Raw genomic sequence first — 20,669 nt, 5'->3', positions numbered from 1 at the left:
ATGAATTATTGTATTTATGAGTACCATCCACGAGAAAAACGACCAATATCTGAGGAACAGTCAGAGCGAAATGGAGATAATACCAATTATTTTTTGTACATTCTACATGAAAATATGTCTAGGCTTAATTGTTTTCCAAGTTAGAGGGAGTTCTTGGGCCCACTAGAAACGAGCATCCATACAAACTCCAAAAAGAATTATTCACCAATCAACAGTAACTAAACGAAAACAACAAAACGATTCAGATAATCATAAGCACAATATACATATGCAAAGTATCTAGAGCTAATTATATGACAAATTCTGTATAGATTCCGAAAATGCCTAAGATCACAATGAAATCAAGCGAGTAACTTAGTCTAATTGGTAAGCAAATACATATATATTATATACAAACATGCATGTACACGACTTTATATACACAAAATATAAGAACATTACTTTCAGTTAAATTAGTTCTAATACCGACCATTAAACAGTCAACAAATCAAATAAAAGGGTTTTCAATGCGTTTGAAATACTTTTTGGCAAATGATGAGAAAGGTAAGATCAGTAAAAACTTGACCAGTGACCAATAAAATATTTGCTTATATTAAAAATTGATGATTTGAATCAGAAACTCAATTATTTCTTAATTAAATGACATTTCCCGGATTTAACTCTGAAGATACTTTCTTAAAGATGGTATAGAGCGCAAATTGACGCACGTTTTGTTACTGGAAAGTGGGAAATGAATTTTAACCTCATTTTTGAAATATATTTAGATTTCAAATATGCATAAACTATTTACCATTAGTTGTATTCCTTATTTAAATTAGCTTTTTGAAGTAGGTTTTAGTGATTCCTGAATAGCAATTAAAATAACAAAATTACACGAAGCCAGCATTATTTTACACCTGCATAGGGTATACAATAGTCGGATTTCAAAAGAGACTTATTTTCCTGCTCCCCATAATTTTAATGGATTTTTATGCTTCCGATATGTATGGTATCTTTAACCGGTCGAACTACGGTCACACTGATACCTCGCGGATTTTTTTATCAACAGGTGTTGATTAATTTGGCAAAAACCTCGAAATGGGCGACGTTACAGGACTCAGCAATGCCGAAGCCGACGAGCTGTGCCAGAAGCCGGAGGCGTCCACCAAGGTGAGTCCATCCCAGCGGGATCGCGCCTCCTTACGGAGTCCCACTAACCCGCTGTCTGCGCAGGACTTCATCTTCCAGCAAACCATGTACCGCATCAAGGACCCGCGCCGCTCGCTGCCCTTCTACACGGGCGTCCTCGGCATGACCTTGCTGGTGAAGCTGGACTTCGCCGAGGCCAAGTTCTCGCTGTACTTCCTGGGGTAAGGTCAACCGCGCCGGCTTATCTTAATATGTGCGATTCGCCAGCAATAGCTATATGATGACAATTGCTTTCTTATCCGCCGCAGCTACGAGAACCAAGCCGATGTGCCCAAGGATCCTAAGGAGCGACGCAGCTGGGCGATGAGCCGCAAGGCCACCATTGAGCTGACTCAGTAAGTGCTGTACACCATATAGAACATTTTTTCTATAGAAGAACAGATTGATTTCAAGCGTAATTGGTTGAATTAAGTAGCATTAAGGAAAGTTCTATAAATTCAGATAGACTAATCATGGTTCATTCCTCTGGTAAGCTGAATGACAACTGTATAAGGGTAGGTTAAATTTTTCATATGTTAATATTTTTTATTGAATTAACCTTAAAAAGCGTTCCCTTCCATAAAACTTATCTTACAACCCCTTGAATTTGACTAACTCAAAGTCTCTGAACATAAAACTACTCTTATTGGCAGTATATGAATGAATGGTAAAATCAATGTTCTAACACGAGGCCCCTTACCAGAATATTGTATAGTGGTTTGAGTTAGATAAGTCAGTTCTTATTGTGCCTTTTTTAAGGGCCTTTGGTCTTATTCAGCTCTTATTCCAACTCGCGATATTATTGTGTTATTATATTATATTGTATTATATATACGTATTATAATATATGTGTGAAAAATACTGCGATCCCAACTATATGGTAGATCAATTAAGGTAAATTATTTTAGGATGCATTAAAATTTTTTTTTTCTAGTTTTAGGATTTGCTTGTTGGTTTCAAAGTTTACATCTCAATCGCACTCTTTCCTCTGATCAAAAACTTTAAATATTAGTTAAGTCCGCTTTGCAAGGAACTTTTTAAATACATTTTTAAAGAGATGAGAATTAGATATCAGTGTTTCGACCATACTTTAACAAAGTAATACATTTTAAATATTCGAGAGGAGCATTTAAAATGTTATTAAAAGTTTTATCGATTTATATTCAAATTTTAATGCGTATTTCGACTGTAATATTACAATTATTAATGTGACTACCTACCATAATTTACCTTAGCAACTGGGGCACTGAGAGCGACCCGGATCAGAGCTACCACACCGGCAACACCGATCCCCGTGGCTTCGGCCACATTGGACTGATGGTCCCCGACGTGTACGCCGCCTGCCAGCGGTAAGTGATGGGTACGGAGTACGTTCCTGGCCTCTAATCAAATGTTCTCCACCCCACAGCTTCCAGGAGCTCGGCGTTGACTTCGTCAAGAAGCCCGACGACGGCCGTATGAAGGGACTGGCCTTCATCAAGGACCCCGATGGCTACTGGATCGAGATCTTCAATGCCCACACCGTCTAGACTGGCTGGCAGATAGTTCTTAGTTCCTTCCTTAATTGCCTGCGCCCAGATGTGAGCTGCCCCAGTGGAGCCTCCGAGTCGTTAAAATAAATGAGAACAATTGTGTAACAATTGCGCGGTGGTCCTTATTCACATGTCGCAGCTGCAGCAGCTGTCAAAATCGGGACCCCAAAATAATTGGCTCCTGTGTCCTTGCCGGCTTGGTATTTTCACACGCTAATTATTATTTACATCGCGGACAGCCGAGCTTTTTGATAAGCAAATGTGTTACTCACTCGCACATGGCGAGTGGGGTGTTTGCCCAGACGCTCGGCGAGGGTCCTGCGAAACCGGGGGTGTGCTGTGTGCTGGCTGGCCACTAATAATAGTCAAATATGGGAGCGCATTATTTGTTCGGTGTCGAATATGGCGTTTTGCAATTTAAGGTCGTGTATTTGGCCACTCGAGAACAGTTCTCGTCCGGAGGTCCTGCTGCGAGTGTCCCGCGTTACCAGATACCATGGAAATATCCCAGCCCAGCATCGGCATCTTCTACATCAGCAAAGTGCTGGCCCTGGCTCCATATGCCACGCGGCTGAATTCCAAGGGCCATGTGGAAATCCGTCGCAGCTGGCTGTTTACGGTTTACTCGGCCACTTTGACGTTGGTCATGGGTGAGTGACTTGTCACCTATAGCCCGCTGCTCTCGACTGATCTGTGATCCAAATCTGCGCAGTTTTTCTCACCTACCGGGGACTTCTGTTCGATGCCAACTCCGAAGTACCCGTGCGGTAAGTACTTTTGTTGTCTACTTATGAAGTTCGTAGTGCTGTTTCGTTTTTTATTAACCTATTTCGTGACTGTCCCACCCACGGGCTTCAAAATAATGGCACTTTAGTTGAATTCCTCCTATATGTAGAATGTACATAGTTCAAAACAAGAAGAAACGCTTCAGTAGACTGCGTCGACTATTAGATACCCATTATTCTGACAATTTACAAAAACAAGAATTTACATGCGGATTTTAGCCTTTTAGCTTTAATATTACATCCTTTTCGATGAATCTGGTATAACCTTTTGCTCTGCGAGTAACTGGTATAATGATTTGGGGTTACATTTATAAGCTGTCTAATTTTGGGATTGGTAATGGAACTTTTTTCGGAAAAAAATCCTTACTAACAATCAGTGCCACTATTCTGATCTCAACTATGTATGTATCAGCTTAACTTAATTTTCCTCTATCTAATCATCACCTTTGCTTCCTTCCAAACACATTTGATCTTGACCAATTAATTGCTCTGAAAAACTGCAAACAAAACCAACCCACAAATCAAAAGTGCATCTTTTAGAATGAAGTCGGCAACGTCGAAGGTGGTGACTGCTTTGGACGTTTCTGTGGTGGTGATGGCCATCGTTTCGGGTGTTTACTGTGGCCTTTTCAGCCTGAACGACACCCTCGAGCTGAATGGGCGTCTGAACAGGGTGAGGTCACCAGCTAAAGACCCCCAACCCATTTTCAACCTGTGTTGACCCCTCCTTCCTAGATCGACAGCACTCTAAATGGCTACAACAACTTCCGGAGGGATCGGTGGCGAGCGCTCTCCATGGCTGTGGTCTCCTTGGTGGCCATTTCCCTTCTGGTCGGCCTGGATGTGGGCACCTGGATGCGCATTGCCCAGGACTTGAACATAGCGCAGACGGATACGGGTAGGTAACGACTCCCCAGGGTGTTTCATTTCTGTTGGGGCTTCTAAGAAAATAAATGAGTGGGAGTATATGTTAATACATTGTTGTCGAACTCTATTCAGCTTAATTAAGCAAAAAAGGATTCCTAAAATTAGTCTGAGTTCTACTTGTATTCGTTCGAAATACTTTTTTCTATAAATATTTTTAGGCAGAGGTCTATTTATGCACATAGCTCCAAAAATATGTATTGGACCAGTTTCTCCTGTAGGGTAAAGCTGTAGTAAAAAATGGTGAATAATTTTATTTTGCATTTAGGTTCAACTTGTTTTTTCATTAGAATTTATACTAATGGGGTGCGCCCCACGTGTCCTCTTAGACAATTTAGAAGTCTTTTAGAAGCAGAGTTTATAGGCTATGTAAAATATTGACTTAAAAAATGATTAACAATCTTTAACCGACCCAATTCATCATCCTTTCCTGTTGCTCCCGCAAACAGAGCTTAATGTTCATTGGTACATACCATTTTACGGCCTCTACTTTATCCTCACGGGCCTGCAAATTAACTTTGCAAACACCGCCTACGGGCTGGGGAGGCGGTTTAGACGCCTGAACCGAATGCTTTCCAGCAGCTTTCTAGGCGGTAAGTGCTTCTTCCAACTTCCTGGGCCCTTAATAGTCAACCTTTCCGCAGAGAACACCGCCTCCAGTGCCGTCAAGCCGCAAATGGTCAGCACTGTGAAGAACATCAGCGTGAATCGTTCTGCGATGCCACCTGCGCTGCACGCCAGCCTCACGAAACTGAACGGAGAAACTCTGCCCAGCGAATCCGCAGGTGACAAGGCAGCCGCCCGCAGTGTAATCCTCAACGTGGAGTTACTCAAATTGGGTTATTTTCCAGCCAAGAACAAGGGTCTGCTCCTCAAGGCTCTGGCGGACAGTCACGAGTCGCTGGGCAAGTGTGTCCACCTCCTGTCCAAGTATTATTCTGGCAGCATCCTTTGCATGTCTGTGTCTTACTTTGTCCCCCTTTTGATAGCTCCTTTGGCGTGGCGGTGCTCTTCATCCTGGTCTCCTGCCTGCTGCATCTGGTGGCCACAGCCTACTTTCTGTTTCTGGAACTGCTCAGCAAGCGGGACAACGGCTACCTGTGGGTGCAGATGCTCTGGATATGCTTTCATTTTCTGAGATTGCTCATGGTGGTGGAGCCGTGTCACCTCGCTGCCCGAGAGTCGCGCAAGACCATTCAGATTGTTTGCGAGATCGAGCGGAAAGTGCACGAGCCCATCCTGGCGGAGGCGGTGAAGAAGTTCTGGCAGCAGTTGCTCGTGGTCGATGCCGACTTCTCCGCCTGCGGTTTGTGTCGCGTCAATCGCACCATCCTGACATCGGTAACAATCTTGACATCTAACCACAGAATTCAGCCTACAGTTCTTATACGATTTCAGTTCTCCTCGGCCATCGCCACCTATCTCGTGATACTCATTCAGTTCCAAAGGACCAACGGCTAGGACGTGAAAGCAGTTGTTAGACATATAAAAAAGATGCTTTTCTTTATTAACACTATTCACTAAACGGAGTTCTTGGATATTTTTGATCTGTTAAAGTGTCTATGTGCTTAGCAAACAATAAAAAGCGAAACGTTTATCTTTTTTAGAACAATTATCTCCGAACTTTTTAAAATTCACACATCCATATCCATGATCCCCTCCCAATATTACAACTAGCCTTAGCTCGGGGACTTAGAAACCCTTCTGGTACTGCTTGGTCTCCATCCGCTGCTGCAGCAGCTCCAGCTGTCGCTTCGCCTCACACTGTGGGAAGTTGTTCAGGTCGTAGTATTGAGGCGCCAGGGTGAACAACCATTCAGCTGTATTATAAAATACAATTAATATAAGTCTATAAGAAAGCCGCTCACTACTTACGCTTCACATCCGTCACTGTGCGAATGTAGTTCTTGGTGGTCAGTACGAATTCGTTGTAGATGACCCAGTCCGGCTTGTGGTCCAGACATGTCGACGGATGCAGCTGCACGTTCTGGTTGTCCTTGATGGTCAGATAGTGTCCCGTGCGCTCCAGATGGGCCACCTGCATGAAGAAGCCCTGAACGAGGGCCTTGCGTATGTTCACGTAGTAGTCCTTTGACGTGAACTCGGTGCTCGTGCGCCGCAAGTTGAAGCGGTCCATGATCCTGGCAAGCTGCTGTCGCACATTGTCTGCACTCTTCAGCGAGCGGAAGTTGATAAAGTTTTCGTAACACCAATTGGGATCCTCACTGCCTACAATCGCCGTTCAATTAAATAGTTTAGGCTTTGGCAAAAGGTTATTTTCGGTTTACTTACTCTGCTTGAAGGCGTGATAGACATTCAGCAAGGTGAGGTGGTCCCCGTCAATGTGGGCGAATCGCATCTTGGCCTCGTCGGCTGCTTTCTTGGCCTCGTTGGGACGCACAAAGCATTGTGGCACTTTGGCACGTTTGAATTGGTTTGGTTTCGATTAAGCGCAAGTTCAAAACAATTTTTTACATAAACAAATAGATTGTGCTTACTTTTTGTCAGCTAGGCAATCTAGAGGCTTTAAAGATGGATTGCATTTGTGAGTTGCAAGTGCGTTCGTTTATTTCTCAAATATAAAAACAAAATCCTTAGGACGAAGATGCCGCTCATCGTTCCATTCGAAGGATGAGCAAGAGGTATCAGCATTTCAACGCATGTGCAACTTTTCTTTTCGAGTTGAATGCAAAGAACAAATAAATTGACAAACTTTTTCCTTTGCATTGTGGCTTATGAAATGACTTAAAACCGTCCACGTCGTGTCTGGGTCGTCCGATTAAGATTAACAAAAGCACTAACCTTAAACCTTTCAGAAATTTTCAATTTAAAAAAAAAAGGATCACGGCTGCCACTTGAGAATTTGCAAAATAAATCATTCAAAGCGGAGTTAGGGAGGATTTTGGCTCTCAAAAATGGCAGCCGTGTTACCTAAAACCTCCCAAAAGTGCGAAACCTAAGAGTTCTACTTCATTTAGGCGATGACAGGTTTATTTTTGTTCTCACCCGACAACATGGCCGTTATGGAAAGTATCTCGTTGGAGCAGTTGTGTTGGCAGCTGGCAATCAACATCTTCGCTAGCTGCGGATCCAAGGGGAATTCGGACATGACGGCGCCCAAATCGGTCAGATTGCCGTCATCATCCAGGGCGGCCAGATAGTTGAGCAGCTCCAGGGCACGCATAAGGGTCTCTGGAGCAGGGGGATCCATAAAGTCAAAGTGCACCAGGTCGTCAATGCCCAACTTTTTAAGCTGCAGGACCACAGTGCCTGGTTACAAAATATAAATCGATTATTAGGTTGAGATTTAGATAACTAAACGAGGGGTTCAGATTACCCAAATTAGAGCGCAGGATCTCGGGATAGGTGTTGTCCTGCATCTCGTTCTTAAAGGCCTTCTCCGTGTACAAGCGGAAACACTTTCCAGGACGCGTACGTCCTGCACGACCGGCGCGCTGCTGAGCCGAGGCCTTCGAGATGGGCGAAACGAGCAGACTCTCCACTCGAATGCGGGGGTTGTACACCTTTTGCTTGGCGAAGCCTGGATCGATCACGAACACCACGCCATCAATAGTCAGCGAGGTCTCGGCGATGTTGGTGGACACAACCACCTTGCGTCCGATGGCGCCATTGGCATTCGGCGGCGGGGCCGCCTCGAAGATGCGCTGCTGCAAATTGGGGGGCAGCGTCGAGTACAGGGGAATGCACTTCAGCTCGCCGATCTCCGAGCCAAGGTTGTCGATTTCGCGCTTTATACGCTTGCAGGCCTCTTCGATTTCTTCTTGGCCCGTGAGGAACATAAGAATGTCACCTAGAAGGAAGAACAGAACGAACATTTATCAACCATATTCGATTTCAGATAAATATTAAGAAACAAAAGCTGATCGCTTGGCTAGCGGTTTTGCACTTTGTAAACAAATTCGAATAATAAAAGCGGCGATGACGCCTTTAAACGTCTTTGCCAAGTATGTATAAGATGAGATGAATTTACTTGTTACTTGCTATTCTATTTCTCTGTTGAGGGGCATTTCGAACCCAAATTATATATATTGAAAGAAGATGGCAATGCTTTTTATCTTCTAATCAAATACTGCTACAATCTTTATAAAGCTTATATTTCAAAGGGATTCATAATCTATTGACATGTTTTCTGTTACTCACCCTCGATCTCCTCGCACATGTGTATCTGGATGACCGTGCGAATAGCGGCCTCCAGGTAGTCCCTTTCGGGCTCCGGCGTGTAGAAGATCTCCACGGGATGCGTGCGACCGGGCACGTTCATGAGCGGAGCGTTGTCGAAATACTGTTGGAACTTGCCGGCGTCCAGTGTGGCAGACATCACCACCAACTTAAGGTCGCTGCGTTGTCGGATGACCTCCTTGAGTACGCCCATCAGGATGTCGGTGGCCAGTGTGCGCTCGTGGGCCTCGTCGAGCAGGATAACCTGGTACTGCTCCAACATGGGATCGGACATGGCCTCGCGCAACAGCATACCGTCGGTCATGTACTTCAGCAGGGTTTTGGCCGAGGAACAATCCTCGAAACGGATGGAGTAGCCCACCTCTTCGCCCAGGTTCACGTCCATCTCCTCGGAGACGCGCTGGGCCACGGACATGGCGGCCACTCGTCGTGGCTGGGTGCAGGAGACGCCCTTGCGTCCCTTGGACACTGCAAAGTCCACACACCACTGCGGGATCTGCGTGGTCTTGCCCGAACCCGTCTCGCCCACCAGCACGATGCACTGGTGCTGGCTGAGCAGCCGCATGAAGTCTGCCTGGTACTCAAACACGGGCAGGGCGATGCGCTTCTTGTAGAGATTCTGGTAGCGCTGCGAGTACGGCTTGTTGGTCAGCGGGTTCATCGTGGGCGGCTGCTTGTTGGGCACAAATCCGCCCAGGATCTGGGCCACGGTGCCGGCGGCCGCCGCCGATGACGAGGACGCCTCCGTCTCCCTGGGGGAAAACATGGATTAAACTACTGCCGTCTGCTGGAATCGGCGCACTTACTTCTTCGCCTTGCTGCCGTAGGTCTCGCCCACTTCGATTCGACGCTTGGACATGTTGATTTATGGGAATTATCTCTCAAATCGAAGCGTTTTGCACAAAAAACACGCGCTCAGAGTGACCTTAAACGAGTAGCTACTTTGCCTAGCAAAAATACCAAGCTGTACTTTGTAAATATACCAACCAATACAGAGCTAGCATAGAACCTTACCAATGAGTACGGTCGTTCTTAAAACAAAATCGATAATATGAAATATTTAAAGTTAAGAAAGGCTGGGTAGTGTCGGAATCTACCAACATATAAAGTTTTACCGTATAAATAAGTTCATAAATTTGTAAGCTGCCAACTACATTTATTTAGTGAATATTTGGTTATTATTGGATAGCTTATGAAGGATCTTTTGAGCCACCGAAATTAAGTTTGAAATTCAGTTGAAGGAATTTGAAAGATATTATCAGTTACGATTTTGGTAGTTTCGGTATCTTCTGGCGCTCTGTCTGCGGCCACACTATCACACTGTATCGATTCGGAGCTGGTCCAAATTTTTTGCAAGTATAAGCCCGAAAATGCGCATCACGGCGCAGGAGGCCGAATGAAAGTGCTCCTCCGCGACCCGGACACAAGCAACTACCATGGAAATACCCATTCAGGTGGCCGTGCGCATTTACCCGCACAGGGAGCTCAAGGACTCGAAGGCGAGCTTCTCCCCTGCGGATATTAAGAGGGATGTAGAGGCGGAGGACGAGGGGGCCGACTCCAAGGACACTGCGGATGAAGTGGCGGGGGCGCAAAAGGATACCCCCGAGCGTACGGATTCAAATGGGAATGCCGAGGAGGACAGTGCAACGGAACCGAAGCCAACCACCGATGCCAATGGCAATGATAACGAACCTAGGGATTCCCCCGAGCCAGCATATTGCGTCCAAGCCATTCCCATTAGCGCCTCTGCCCTGGGACTGCCTAGTGCCCTGCCAGGCGGGGATCCCATGGACAGCATTGCGGCGGGACTCATTCAAGTGGGTCCCCACTCAGTGCCCGTCACCCACGCCCTGGGCAGCAGTAGCTCCCAGGAACAGGTGTACCACCAGACGGTCTTTCCGCTGATTACCCTGTTCCTGGAGGGCTTCGACGCATCCGTGGTCACGTACGGCCAGCGCGGCCAGGGCAAGAGCTACACCCTCTACGGAAATGTCCTGGAAAGGGACCGAAAGGACGTCGCCGAAGGAGTCGTCCATCTGTGCGTCCGAGACATCTTCTCGCACATATCGTCGCACCCAGGTGAGTTTATCGGAGAGGTTTTGTTAGCAGGCAAAGTCATATCTTTCCATTACAGAACGCACTTATGCCATAAACGTGGGATTCGTTGAAATTTACGAAGGCGAAGTCTGCGATCTTTTGGGCATGGGGAACATACACTGCAGCAATGTGGATGCCGTTTTCCACTGGCTGCAGAAGGGTCTCTCAGCCCGTCAGTCCTTGCCCGCTCATACTCTATTCACGCTCACGCTGGAGCAGCAGTGGGTGTCCAAGGAGGGGCTGTTGCAGCACCGTCTCTCCACGGCGAGTTTCTCGGATCTGTGCGGCACCGAGCGCTTTGGTGAACCACCACCCGGACGTCCCCGCGATACAGGCCTGTATATGCTAGAGCAGGTGATCAGCACTCTTACGGATCCGGGACTCATGTACGGGGTCAATGGCAAAATTCCGTATGGCCAAACTATGCTCACCACTCTGCTGAAGGACTCGTTCGGTGGGCGAGCTCAGACGCTCGTGATCATGTGTGTGTCGCCGCTGGAGGAACATCTGCCCGAGACCCTGGGCAACCTGCAGTTCGCCTTTAAGGTGCAGTGCGTGCGCAATTTCGTCATCATGAACACCTACTCCGACGACAACACGATGATCGTGCGGCCGCAAGAGCCTCTTCCAGAGTCCAACCCCGCCGCAGGGCTCTTAGCGCAGGCGGGGCAGGGTGACAACTTCGGCCTGCAATTTGCTGCCAGTCAGTGGTCCAAGCTTGTGACCAACGCCGAGGGGCTGTTTGCCAGGTGAGTGGAGGCATTATATTTTATGTGAACATATTTAAGGCAAGCTGCTTACAGGCTCATGGACTCCAAGTTAATCAGTGAAGTGGAGAAGGAGCAGATCGAGGAGTGGCTGTACCTAAAGCAGGAATGCGAGGACTGTCTCAGCTCAACGGAGGCTATGCGCCAGCAGAAGCATCTGGTTCCCATTCAGGAGGCCGAGGAGGAGGAAATAAATTCAGAAGACGCAAATTCCGAGCCGGCGAACTCTGAGCCGCCAAACTCAGACAACGAAAACGACACGGACAATGAGTCGCAGCGTCCCGATATGGACGACAAGATAGATACCCTGATGGAAGAGTTTCGCGACAAGACAGACGCGCTTATTCTTGAGAGGCATGCCGATTACCTGGCCAAACACCCAAAGGCGGTGATGCAAAGTCAGGAACGGGAGAATGAACCTCCGCCGCCGCCGCCGCCAGCAGAAAACGGCGAGGATCGCAAGACCAGCATAGGCGGTGAGTCATTGGTTTTAGAAATCAATCTTAGCTTAGTGACATTTTGGTTTCTTCCTCTTCAGGTCGGAGGAGAAGCATTCAGCCAGGCGCCAGCTTGAGTACTGCAGAGCTGGCCATGCTCAATCGAGTAGCCTCCCAGCAGCCGGCTCCGCCCATCGACCCCGAGTCGGTCGTCGATCCTCTGGAGAGTTCCTCGGGCGAGGGACTCCGTCAGGCAGCCCTTGCCGCCGCCGCTGCCATTGCTCCCATCGAACAGCTGCAAAAAAAGCTGCGGAAATTAGTCGCCGAGATTGAGGGCAAACAGCGCCAGCTACGGGAAATCGAACAGACAATTAAGGTGAAGCAAAACATCATCGCCGAATTGGTCAAGAACAGCGACACGCGTAGCCACGCCAAGCAGCGGTTTCACAAGAAGCGGGCCAAGCTGGAGGCCGAGTGCGACAAGGCCAAGAAACAGCTGGGTAAGGCTCTAGTGCAGGGGCGGGAGCAGCCGGAGATCGAGCGCTGGACCACCATAATCGCGCACCTCGAGCGTCGCCTAGAGGATCTTAGCTCCATGAAGCACATTGCCGGTGAGAGTGGTCAGAAGGTGAAGAAGCTTCAGCAATCGGTAGCCGAGTCACGAAAACAGGCCGATGATCTGGAAAAGAAACTTCGCAAGGAGGGCAAGTTGCGAACTCAAATGGAAGCAGAGCTGGCCAAACTGCGAGAATCCCGAGAAACCGGAAAAGAGCTGGTAAAGACCCAGGCGGATTGTCCAGAGCAGCATGGCCGGCAGTTAAAGGCGGTGCAGGCCAGGATCACGCACCTCAACCACATTCTGCGCGAGAAATCAGATAATCTGGAGGAGCACCCTGGACCAGCGCAGCAAGAGAGCTTGCGTCACGAGATCCGCAACCTGCGCGGCACTCGCGATTTGCTGCTGGAGGAGCGCTGCCACCTGGATCGCAAGCTCAAGCGGGACAAGGTGCTGACTCAAAAGGAAGAACGCAAGTTGCTCGAGTGCGACGAGGCCATCGAGGCCATAGACGCGGCCATAGAATTCAAAAACGAGATGATCACGGGTCACCGTTCCATCGATACCAGCGATCGGGTTGAGCGGGAGAAGGGCGAGCAGATGTTGATGGCCCGATTGAATCGGCTCTCGACGGAGGAGATGCGCACGCTTCTGTACAAGTACTTCACCAAGGTGATAGATCTGCGCGACTCATCCCGAAAACTGGAGCTGCAGATGATCCAGTTGGAGCGCGAGCGTGATGCTTGGGAATGGAAGGAGCGCGTGTTGTCGAATGCAGTGCGCCAGGCTAGACTGGAAGGGGAGCGAAATGCCGTACTGCTGCAGCGCCAGCACGAGATGAAACTCACCCTGATGCTGCGCCACATGGCCGAGGAAACTTCGGCTAGCTCGGCCAGCTACGGAGACCGGGCGCTGGCCCCCGCCACTGGCGCCCCAGTGCAAGCGCATAGCGATTTCGACTACGATGATTTCTACAAGGCGACCGGCAGCAATCCCGGCAAGGCGCTGGTCAAAGCGCCAAAGCCGCTGCCCACTGGCTCGGCGCTGGACAAGTACAAGGACAAGGAGCAACGCAGTGGGCGCAACATCTTCGCCAAGTTCCATGTACTCACCAGGTATGCGTCAGCTGCTGCAGGCGGTTCCTCAGGCTCCACGGCCGAAGAGTCCACGGCCTTGATTGAGTCGACCACTACGGCCACGGCAACTACTACAACCACCACTTCAACTACTACGGGAGCCGTGGGTAAAGTTAAGGAAAAGGCCCTGGTCAGCTTTAGGCCAGAGCAGCTCAAGCGACTGATGCCAGCTCCAACGGCCACCAAGGTGACGCGGCAGAAGAACAAGATTATTATACAGGACGCCAGCCGTCGTAATTAAAAACGAATTTAATCATTTCCAGGGCGATTTTATCAGGTTAAGCCAAATAGCCATAGGTCATGTGTAGCCTCAGATCGAGAACTAGCCATTGGATTACAAAGGCGTCCTTCCTTTAGATAATATTCGTAAATGTTTATATGTCAGCTAGAAATTGTTTTGCATTTGTACGGAAGTATGTTGGCCAAACCAACCAAACCTCCATAATTATTATTTAGACAATTGTCGCCTGCGGTTCTTTAATGGTTAGATCTCGATGAGGCACTGAAATGCGTGGCAAGAAAACTCATAGCCCGGCCACAAGTACTGAACAAGTTTCGTCCACAGTCATGACACAAATAGACTCGACATGGTTCTCATTCTGACTCTTTAGCTGGAGAGCATTTATTTTACAAACCTTTACACATTAACCTAGCATATGACAGCAACTATCCTCATGAGATTCAAATGTAAAGACTTGACCTGCTACCAAGATACTCGCAAAACCAACCATAAATACAACTCGCTCAAAGTGTGGACCTTCGTTCATCATTTAACTTGTACATAACCTTATTGTGTTAGTTAACCATTTAGTTTTAATTGATTTTGTTAGTTTTAGGTTAGTTGTAAACACTATTGTGTCTTCCTTCGAATTTTACTTGACATATGTTACTATCCGAAATACTCGTACTCGATTATCACAGTGTTAACTTTTAGGAACTTTACCAACAGCATTTACCCTGTACAACCTAAATATATACTCAGTAATCGTGCTAAGATCAAATACTTATGTTTCACTAAAATTTAAATGCTAAACTTATTGGTTGTGTATGATGAATTTTTTGTTGGCGAATCGGATATTTGTAGTTATGATATATTGCGGAATATTTCGATTATATATACGGATGCATTCTTAAAATGACATTATTATATGTACTTACAATATCAATTTGTACAATTGAATATCAATTTATCCCACTGAAAACGCTCGGCATTGCTTTGGTGCGGATATTGTTGGATACGCAAATAAATATATATGAACATAATTAATCCCTATTTAATGCGTTTTGTTATGAAGAATGACTCGGCTTCCGTGGGATTGGCATTGCGCGATAAAAACTTCCCCGAAGATAAGGATTTAACCTCAGTTGTATTTAAAGTAGAGCCCTGCATTACCACAATTTTTTGACCATTTTCACAGTATAAAGCAGAACATCTAAAACACTGTGATTCATGGATTTCATTCTCCAAAACCACTTATAAATAAAAGCAATATTCTATTTAAACTTTGATTCATAATCCACAATGGAAGGTACTGATAGAGGTCTATCTGTTCCCAAGCACGAATCAGTCGTGTTAGTGAAATAGGATTTCTTTGAAACATAGGCCATCATCTTTTAAATAGTTTTTGTTCATTGTTATAAAACTTCACTAAATTGCTATGACCCATCTTCATCTTAAAGTTTTACATGGTACTTTAGGTATTACATTTACAATGTATAGATGTCGTTATTTTTAATCTTAGATTAATCTTAACCAAGATATAGACATTTTTAGCGGTTTCCGCTTTCATTTTATTAAAATCTTTACTTGAAGGTAAATGGTAAATAATTAAGAAATAACTTGTTGTTCTTATTTGTTCTTAGGCACGTCAAAATGCAATATAGAAGTACTTCGAGGCACCTTACGATCCACACCTTCACAGCCCACAATTCCCACCCTCGAAAGCAACAGGTCCCAAATGTCCCTCGAAATTTCCCAAACAAGTTCCCCTCCGCGGAGAGAGAGCGCCCGAGAGAGCGAGCGAATGGCCGGCTGGCTGAGCGGAGTATCTGAGTCCGAGGGCGAGTATCTGTGTGCCTGAGCATCCGTGGGATAGCCGGAGTCAGTCTTGTTTGGACCGTCGAGCGATCGAGAACCGGATTCAGTTTAGTCGGCGAATCGCGAGAGCGTGCGTGTGATTGTGTGTGCGTGTGAGCGTTGTTTTGGGACACCGATACGGATACACGGCAGCGGCACGGTACGCGTTTGGCAGCACCCCCTCGCCAGCGGTGGTTGTGCACCTCCAAGCATATGCAAATAAGTGAATAATAGTAGGCAAAGCATCTGAAAGATAGCCCAGAGCAGAGCAAAGTATCTGTGTTTGTGTGTGCGGTGCTTTTGTGCGGAGTCGCCACCCCCGTGGATTAGTGGCACCCTGCTGCAAATAGCCCACCACTCTCACTGCGTGTGTGTTGTGTGTGTGTGTTTGTTAACAATTAATAATCGCATTAAACCAACAATTTGGCCCGCAGAACGAGCGTAGAAGGTAGGAAAAGTCGGCGATTTGCCTGGGAAATTTTCGCCGTTGTCTGGCAACTTCTTTGTGCCAGCCGTGTATGTATAGGTTGGGTTGCGGGTGTGTGCGTGAGTCCTGCCCACGCCCACTGAGTAACGGTAGTCTGGCGCATCTATTTAAGGATGCTGTAGCATGATATCTTTTGGGTTATTATCGAAATTCGAGTACTGAATCGAGACTTCCTATTGATTTTTCGCCAAACTACAGGTTTTCCCGCATCAGGGAATGCAAAAAAGGTTACTTTTGCACCGTATTTCACACACACATGCAAAAGGGTGTGAAAATGTACGGCGATAAGGGAGGACAAACCTCACTTTATGAGACCCTTAAAACAGACTTTTGGAATATTTCTAAAGATATCTTTTAATATTTAGCCAGTTTGCAGGCATTCCGCTGTGCTTTTCATTTAGAATTTGACTTTTAGAGAAATTCATTTCAGTCCCTGAATTTTTCAGCGAATTTTTTTTCGGCGCATGCGCCCTTGGCACCGCAGAAAAGCAACTCTGGTATTCCGTGGTATTCGTTTGTGTGTCCGTGAGTGTTCGAGCCTGCAACCTGTGCCTCCTGCTGCCTGGTCCTTGGTCCTTTGTCCCCGTCAGGTAGTTTTCCCTACTCAAAACGCTTCATTCTCGAGAACCTTTTAAGTCCCTCGCAGTTTCCATGTGGCACACATACGCCATGATCCTTTGTCCGCATATGTGTGAGTCGTCCTGCAGCGATGCTGGTTCAACCCCTGCTCGTAAAATCTCTGAAATCCCATGCAGCTGCGCTCGTCCTTAAACCGCTGGTGTGTCTGAAGTTTCCACTATTTGATTTTGCAAGTGTTGCGCTACCCTCCTGCCTCCGCCGCTTCCTTTTCCGCCTGCCTGCGACGTACTCCTCATTTTCCAGCTTCTTTTTCTGAATTTTCGTCGGCCTGTCATCCTGTTGCTAGGCGGAGGCTCTCCGCTACTTGGGCTAGTTGCCAATTTTCCATGGGACTCCCTGTTTCCAGAGCAATCAATTTTTTCCAAAGTCATATTAAAGTTGGCAAATAAATGTTACTACTGATTCACCTCTGATGTATTCTTACAAAGAAAATCAAGGTGAAAATATCAAACAAATTAAAGTTAATATAGCTAAAGGCTAGATTTTTATATGACTATTTAAGGTGATGACCCACCTATGATCTCCCTGATTATGATATATTTTCAAATACTTTCTGAACTCTTTCAAAATCGATTATCCCACAATTAAACATATTTATTTACTGCGTTCCTTGCTTAAACAAATTCCTCGCGGTCGCTCCCATCGATTGATTGATGAACACTCTCGCATCGACTTGGTTCTGGTGGCAAATATTGATTTCCACTTGGGCACAAACATGACACAGCGGAAAAGGTTAAAGTGAACAAAGGCTGACAAACGAATGGAGGACCGAATAAATATTTCCTTTTGTTTTCGCTGCCGCCGAGAGCACTTGAATCTCAATTAGGGGCGCAGTGCGGAAAACTCGGAGCGCGAATGGGTCATAACAGTGGCTATGGACAATGGATGGGTCCTCATCCATGGGTCTGTCGCCGAAGACCCTGCACTGGGCCACTGCCCTCTGTCCCCCAGCCGCACTCCCAGCCCCCCTGGGCACCACCCTTTCCCGAATTTATTGGCTCGTCACCCCAATTTTTAGTTACACATCCAGCCAGCCAGACGGACCAACAAAAAGAATACAAAATGCAGGCATGAGTAATATAAAAGTGCTTTTGATTCGTTGATTTTACCACGCGATTGACCGAACGGATCCGCTCAGGGAGGGTTTCACGGGCTGTATGTAGATACAATGTATATATATAGAAGTATCCGTACATATGTTGTACTATGCCTATGTGGAAGGCCCGAAATTGTTGACTGATTACCAGATGTTTTCTAAATTGTTTCAGCCGAGCATCGCAGAATCATTCGTCGAGATGAGAAGCGAACGATTCTCCAGCTGAAAACTCAAGGAGAGATGTACTGATGATTCATTACTCACAGATTAAAGTTTAAAGATTAAAAAAAACTGTAACATGGTTATTATTAGTGACGATCGCACCTTAAGTATACCAAAGTTCTCATATTAACTTTTGTGATGAAAATGTATCCACTTAATAAATACACTTTCTATTTTTTTTGCCACTTGCACATTCTTTTGGTGCGTTTCGTCACTACGTCCGCAAGGACTGAGTTCTTTTTGAGTAGTAGGTCGATTTTTAATTCAATTCATTCTTTTCTGTAGAAATCGCACGTTTCCTTAAACAACTGGGGCAAGATAGGAAGATCAGCTTTTATTTTATCAGCATGTATAAGTTTCGAGTGCAATGTTTACACATATCAAATCAAGAATAGATTTTATTATGCAGAATACAAACTTTGTTTTCAATAAAATATTCTTTATTTTTATTACTCCTTAGAAAATATTTTGCTGATCGTGTAGAAAATGTTGGCCACCCCTTCAAGGCAGCTGTTTCCCTGTAAAGCTGCTCAACTGCGAGACAGTTAACCCTCGCTGCGAGTGATAGCCAGTTCATTAGGCCAATTGAAAAGCTAACACTGCCAGGGAGCAGACCCTCCACCAACCACCTATCCAGCTCTTTTCGCAGGGAACACGTGCAGGGAGGGTTATACTCTACACGCCTGCGCAACCCTCTGGGCAAATAAAAGCGAGTCGTAGATAAGACTTAGCTATCGCGCTGAGTGATCCAACTTGAATTGAATGTGGAATAACAATTGTATTTTTTCTTCCACTACAATTTGTGCTATGCTCCAATGAAGGAATCCACTTAAGACTTAATTAAGCGCTAAAAAACTGAGCAGTTTGCTTTTGAATCTATTTCTATATACACGCATGTGTATATTAAACAATTAAAGGCCATCCACTTGGATTAAAATTGGGCAAGGAGGAGCTGTTTTCGGGGGGCCGATGTCAAGTTACAGACATCGAGGGATCGGGGGACAAATAGACAGAATTGTGGAATCGTGACTTCCTGCCTGTCATAAAGTGTGTTTTTCGCCTCCGAACTGGGCTGGCGGAGGAGGCGAGGGAGGCGCGTGACATTTTATGGATAGCGCAAGGCGGAAAAACTAAAAGAAAGAAGTTGTCGAAGCTGTTGCTCGCGCCCCCGCCCAATGGCCATTTGTGGTTTAATTAATGACATCCATCCGCAGTCACTATTCCCGCTTTCCTGGGGTTCACTCTGTTTTTATTCCCTTTGCTAAACGCTTTTATAGGGCTTCTCCTGGCGGATAGTACATCTTAGACAGTTTTTGGCTGGCATTAGGTTTAAAATGCGTTTATTTTCTGCTAATTGATTTTTAGTGAATAGAAATGTTGTTCTTTAGCTTGAAAGCAAACAATTTTTTGAGGTAAACCATTATTTAAATATTGCTAAAATATTTGGAGCTAAGATACATGTAAAGGCGTAGATATGTTTTTATTGGATAAAATTTTATGTAACCAATAGGTCCGAGCCAGAAAATATCTACAGATATTAACACATACATATGTTTGAAGATTAAATAAGTATTTTACCCCCAAAACACACCCTTACCTTTGGGGTTTATAAATTTTAATTAAAAAGGGTGAAGTAGTATCCGCTTCATTGTGAAGGGTGCCTTGCCTAATCAAATTATTTGCAACTCATTGACTAGGTAGGAAAACAAAAATTGCAGAAAGCATCGGTTCTGAATTACATATTAATGGTTGTTAAATCGTAATAATTTAATTAAAAATATAAACTAACCCCAATGTATGTCACTAACAACGGTTGGTAAATGTATTATCTAATTAACGAATAATTTCGTTTACTTTGCAGATAACTCGCGTGTGCTGAAACCGAAGCGAAGGGTGTTTTTCATTGGATTTTGCGTAAAATCGATAAGCAGATAGACCCTCCACTGCCAACTTTACACAACCCGCTCAGCGGAAACACGGCATACAGTATGAATATGCCCAACGGACGCCTCAAATGGCTAATGCTGTACGCAGCTGTTGCCCTCATCGGTGAGTAATTGCACTTGGCTCGATGTCGGTTTGTTTTGGCCCTGCAAACTCGTGTTCCAAAGCATTCCAAAATGCTGATCAATGGCATCCGGAAGCACTGGAAATATCCATATTTATCGTTATTTCTGGGCTATTTGGAAAAGCAGCTATACGAACTTATAGCAATTTAATTTGGGGCTTTCATAACTTGAAATTTTGTGGCATGAATAATGTCCGGTATAAAATCCGTACTTTCCATTTTTAACTTCGTTTTCATTTTAATTCAACGCTCCTTATCGCTGTTGACACATTCGTCTCGACATTTTACCCATATTCCCCTTAGTCGCTGCTTCTGTGGGTTTTCCGAGCGTTTCTATGCATTTTAAATATGTTTTCCTTACATTTTCTCTGGCTTTCGCTTTTTGTTTCATTGCATTCGCTGCTTGTTTGCAGTTGGATATTTACTCGACTGTGCGTCTGGACGGATACATTTGTATCTTTTTGTGCGAGGGTTGT

General features: G+C 45.7%; 5 protein-coding genes across 13 annotated transcripts in view; 4 read left to right on the top strand and 1 right to left on the bottom strand.

Annotated features, from left to right (window-relative positions):
- Nucleotides 1-982: 982 nt before the first annotated feature.
- Nucleotides 983-2,807, top strand: LOC108029959 (lactoylglutathione lyase). Its single transcript, XM_017102462.3, has 5 exons — nucleotides 983-1,149; nucleotides 1,213-1,349; nucleotides 1,437-1,523; nucleotides 2,403-2,516; nucleotides 2,576-2,807. Exons 1-5 carry the CDS (start codon nucleotides 1,078-1,080, stop codon nucleotides 2,694-2,696), a joined length of 531 nt encoding a protein of 176 aa, XP_016957951.1. The 5' UTR covers nucleotides 983-1,077; the 3' UTR covers nucleotides 2,697-2,807.
- Nucleotides 2,808-2,889: 82 nt separating this feature from the next.
- Nucleotides 2,890-5,939, top strand: LOC108030330 (gustatory receptor for sugar taste 43a). Of its 2 annotated transcripts, XM_017103190.3 has the most exons (9): nucleotides 2,890-3,349; nucleotides 3,412-3,466; nucleotides 4,025-4,157; nucleotides 4,220-4,382; nucleotides 4,858-5,001; nucleotides 5,053-5,193; nucleotides 5,260-5,338; nucleotides 5,398-5,749; nucleotides 5,807-5,939. In XM_017103190.3, exons 1-9 carry the CDS (start codon nucleotides 3,196-3,198, stop codon nucleotides 5,867-5,869), a joined length of 1,284 nt encoding a protein of 427 aa, XP_016958679.1. In that variant the 5' UTR covers nucleotides 2,890-3,195; the 3' UTR covers nucleotides 5,870-5,939. The 2 variants fall into 2 exon arrangements, with proteins under 2 accessions (XP_016958679.1, XP_016958678.1); XM_017103189.3 differs by having other exon boundaries at nucleotides 5,053-5,338.
- On the bottom strand, nucleotides 5,883-9,547 carry LOC108030331 (ATP-dependent RNA helicase DHX15 homolog). Of its 2 annotated transcripts, XM_017103191.3 has the most exons (7): nucleotides 9,415-9,546; nucleotides 8,570-9,360; nucleotides 7,746-8,219; nucleotides 7,415-7,678; nucleotides 6,701-6,823; nucleotides 6,284-6,637; nucleotides 5,883-6,228 (listed from the first exon to the last, which is right to left on the bottom strand). In XM_017103191.3, exons 1-7 carry the CDS (start codon nucleotides 9,465-9,467, stop codon nucleotides 6,101-6,103), a joined length of 2,187 nt encoding a protein of 728 aa, XP_016958680.1. In that variant the 5' UTR covers nucleotides 9,468-9,546; the 3' UTR covers nucleotides 5,883-6,100. The 2 variants fall into 2 exon arrangements, with proteins under 2 accessions (XP_016958680.1, XP_016958681.1); XM_017103192.3 differs by lacking the exons at nucleotides 5,883-6,228; nucleotides 6,284-6,637 and having other exon boundaries at nucleotides 6,817-6,932; nucleotides 9,415-9,547.
- A 361-nt stretch (nucleotides 9,548-9,908) lies between these two features.
- On the top strand, nucleotides 9,909-14,877 carry LOC108030227 (kinesin-like protein costa). Its single transcript, XM_017103017.3, has 4 exons — nucleotides 9,909-10,690; nucleotides 10,746-11,457; nucleotides 11,512-11,951; nucleotides 12,014-14,877. Exons 1-4 carry the CDS (start codon nucleotides 10,045-10,047, stop codon nucleotides 13,843-13,845), a joined length of 3,630 nt encoding a protein of 1,209 aa, XP_016958506.1. The 5' UTR covers nucleotides 9,909-10,044; the 3' UTR covers nucleotides 13,846-14,877.
- An 853-nt stretch (nucleotides 14,878-15,730) lies between these two features.
- Nucleotides 15,731-20,669, top strand: part of LOC108030033 (cell adhesion molecule Dscam2) — a 62,635-nt gene continuing 57,696 nt past the window's right edge. For all 7 annotated transcript variants that reach the window (XM_050888209.1, XM_050888213.1, XM_050888211.1 and 4 more), the window contains exons 1-2: nucleotides 15,731-16,129; nucleotides 19,987-20,174. In XM_050888209.1, the coding sequence (XP_050744166.1) occupies nucleotides 20,114-20,174 (61 nt within the window). In that variant the 5' untranslated portion in view covers nucleotides 15,731-16,129; nucleotides 19,987-20,113. The remainder of the gene's footprint in view (nucleotides 16,130-19,986; nucleotides 20,175-20,669) is intronic.

The sequence above is a fragment of the Drosophila biarmipes genome, chromosome 2R (genome assembly GCF_025231255.1).
Source record: "Drosophila biarmipes strain raj3 chromosome 2R, RU_DBia_V1.1, whole genome shotgun sequence".
In the NCBI taxonomy this organism is placed as follows: domain Eukaryota; kingdom Metazoa; phylum Arthropoda; class Insecta; order Diptera; family Drosophilidae; genus Drosophila; species Drosophila biarmipes.
This window is presented reverse-complemented; position numbering and strand designations above follow the sequence as displayed.

Excerpts from the sequence above, each read along its gene's own strand:
- LOC108029959 (XM_017102462.3), top strand. The coding sequence starts at position 1,078 with ATGGGCGACGTTACAGGACTCAGCAATGCCGAAGCCGACGAGCTGTGC. Across the intron at positions 1,350-1,436 it reads TTCTCGCTGTACTTCCTGGG|CTACGAGAACCAAGCCGATG; the intron begins GTAAGGTCAACC and ends TATCCGCCGCAG. Across the intron at positions 1,524-2,402 it reads GCCACCATTGAGCTGACTCA|CAACTGGGGCACTGAGAGCG; the intron begins GTAAGTGCTGTA and ends AATTTACCTTAG.
- LOC108030330 (XM_017103189.3), top strand. The coding sequence starts at position 3,196 with ATGGAAATATCCCAGCCCAGCATCGGCATCTTCTACATCAGCAAAGTG. Across the intron at positions 4,158-4,219 it reads TGAATGGGCGTCTGAACAGG|ATCGACAGCACTCTAAATGG; the intron begins GTGAGGTCACCA and ends CCTCCTTCCTAG. Across the intron at positions 5,750-5,806 it reads ATCGCACCATCCTGACATCG|TTCTCCTCGGCCATCGCCAC; the intron begins GTAACAATCTTG and ends ATACGATTTCAG.
- LOC108030331 (XM_017103191.3), bottom strand. The coding sequence starts at position 9,467 with ATGTCCAAGCGTCGAATCGAAGTGGGCGAGACCTACGGCAGCAAGGCG. Across the intron at positions 6,824-7,414 it reads CATAACGGCCATGTTGTCGG|TGCCACAATGCTTTGTGCGT; the intron begins GTGAGAACAAAA and ends AACGTGCCAAAG. Across the intron at positions 6,229-6,283 it reads CACAGTGACGGATGTGAAGC|CTGAATGGTTGTTCACCCTG; the intron begins GTAAGTAGTGAG and ends TTTATAATACAG.
- LOC108030227 (XM_017103017.3), top strand. The coding sequence starts at position 10,045 with ATGGAAATACCCATTCAGGTGGCCGTGCGCATTTACCCGCACAGGGAG. Across the intron at positions 10,691-10,745 it reads GCACATATCGTCGCACCCAG|AACGCACTTATGCCATAAAC; the intron begins GTGAGTTTATCG and ends TTTCCATTACAG. Across the intron at positions 11,952-12,013 it reads TCGCAAGACCAGCATAGGCG|GTCGGAGGAGAAGCATTCAG; the intron begins GTGAGTCATTGG and ends CTTCCTCTTCAG.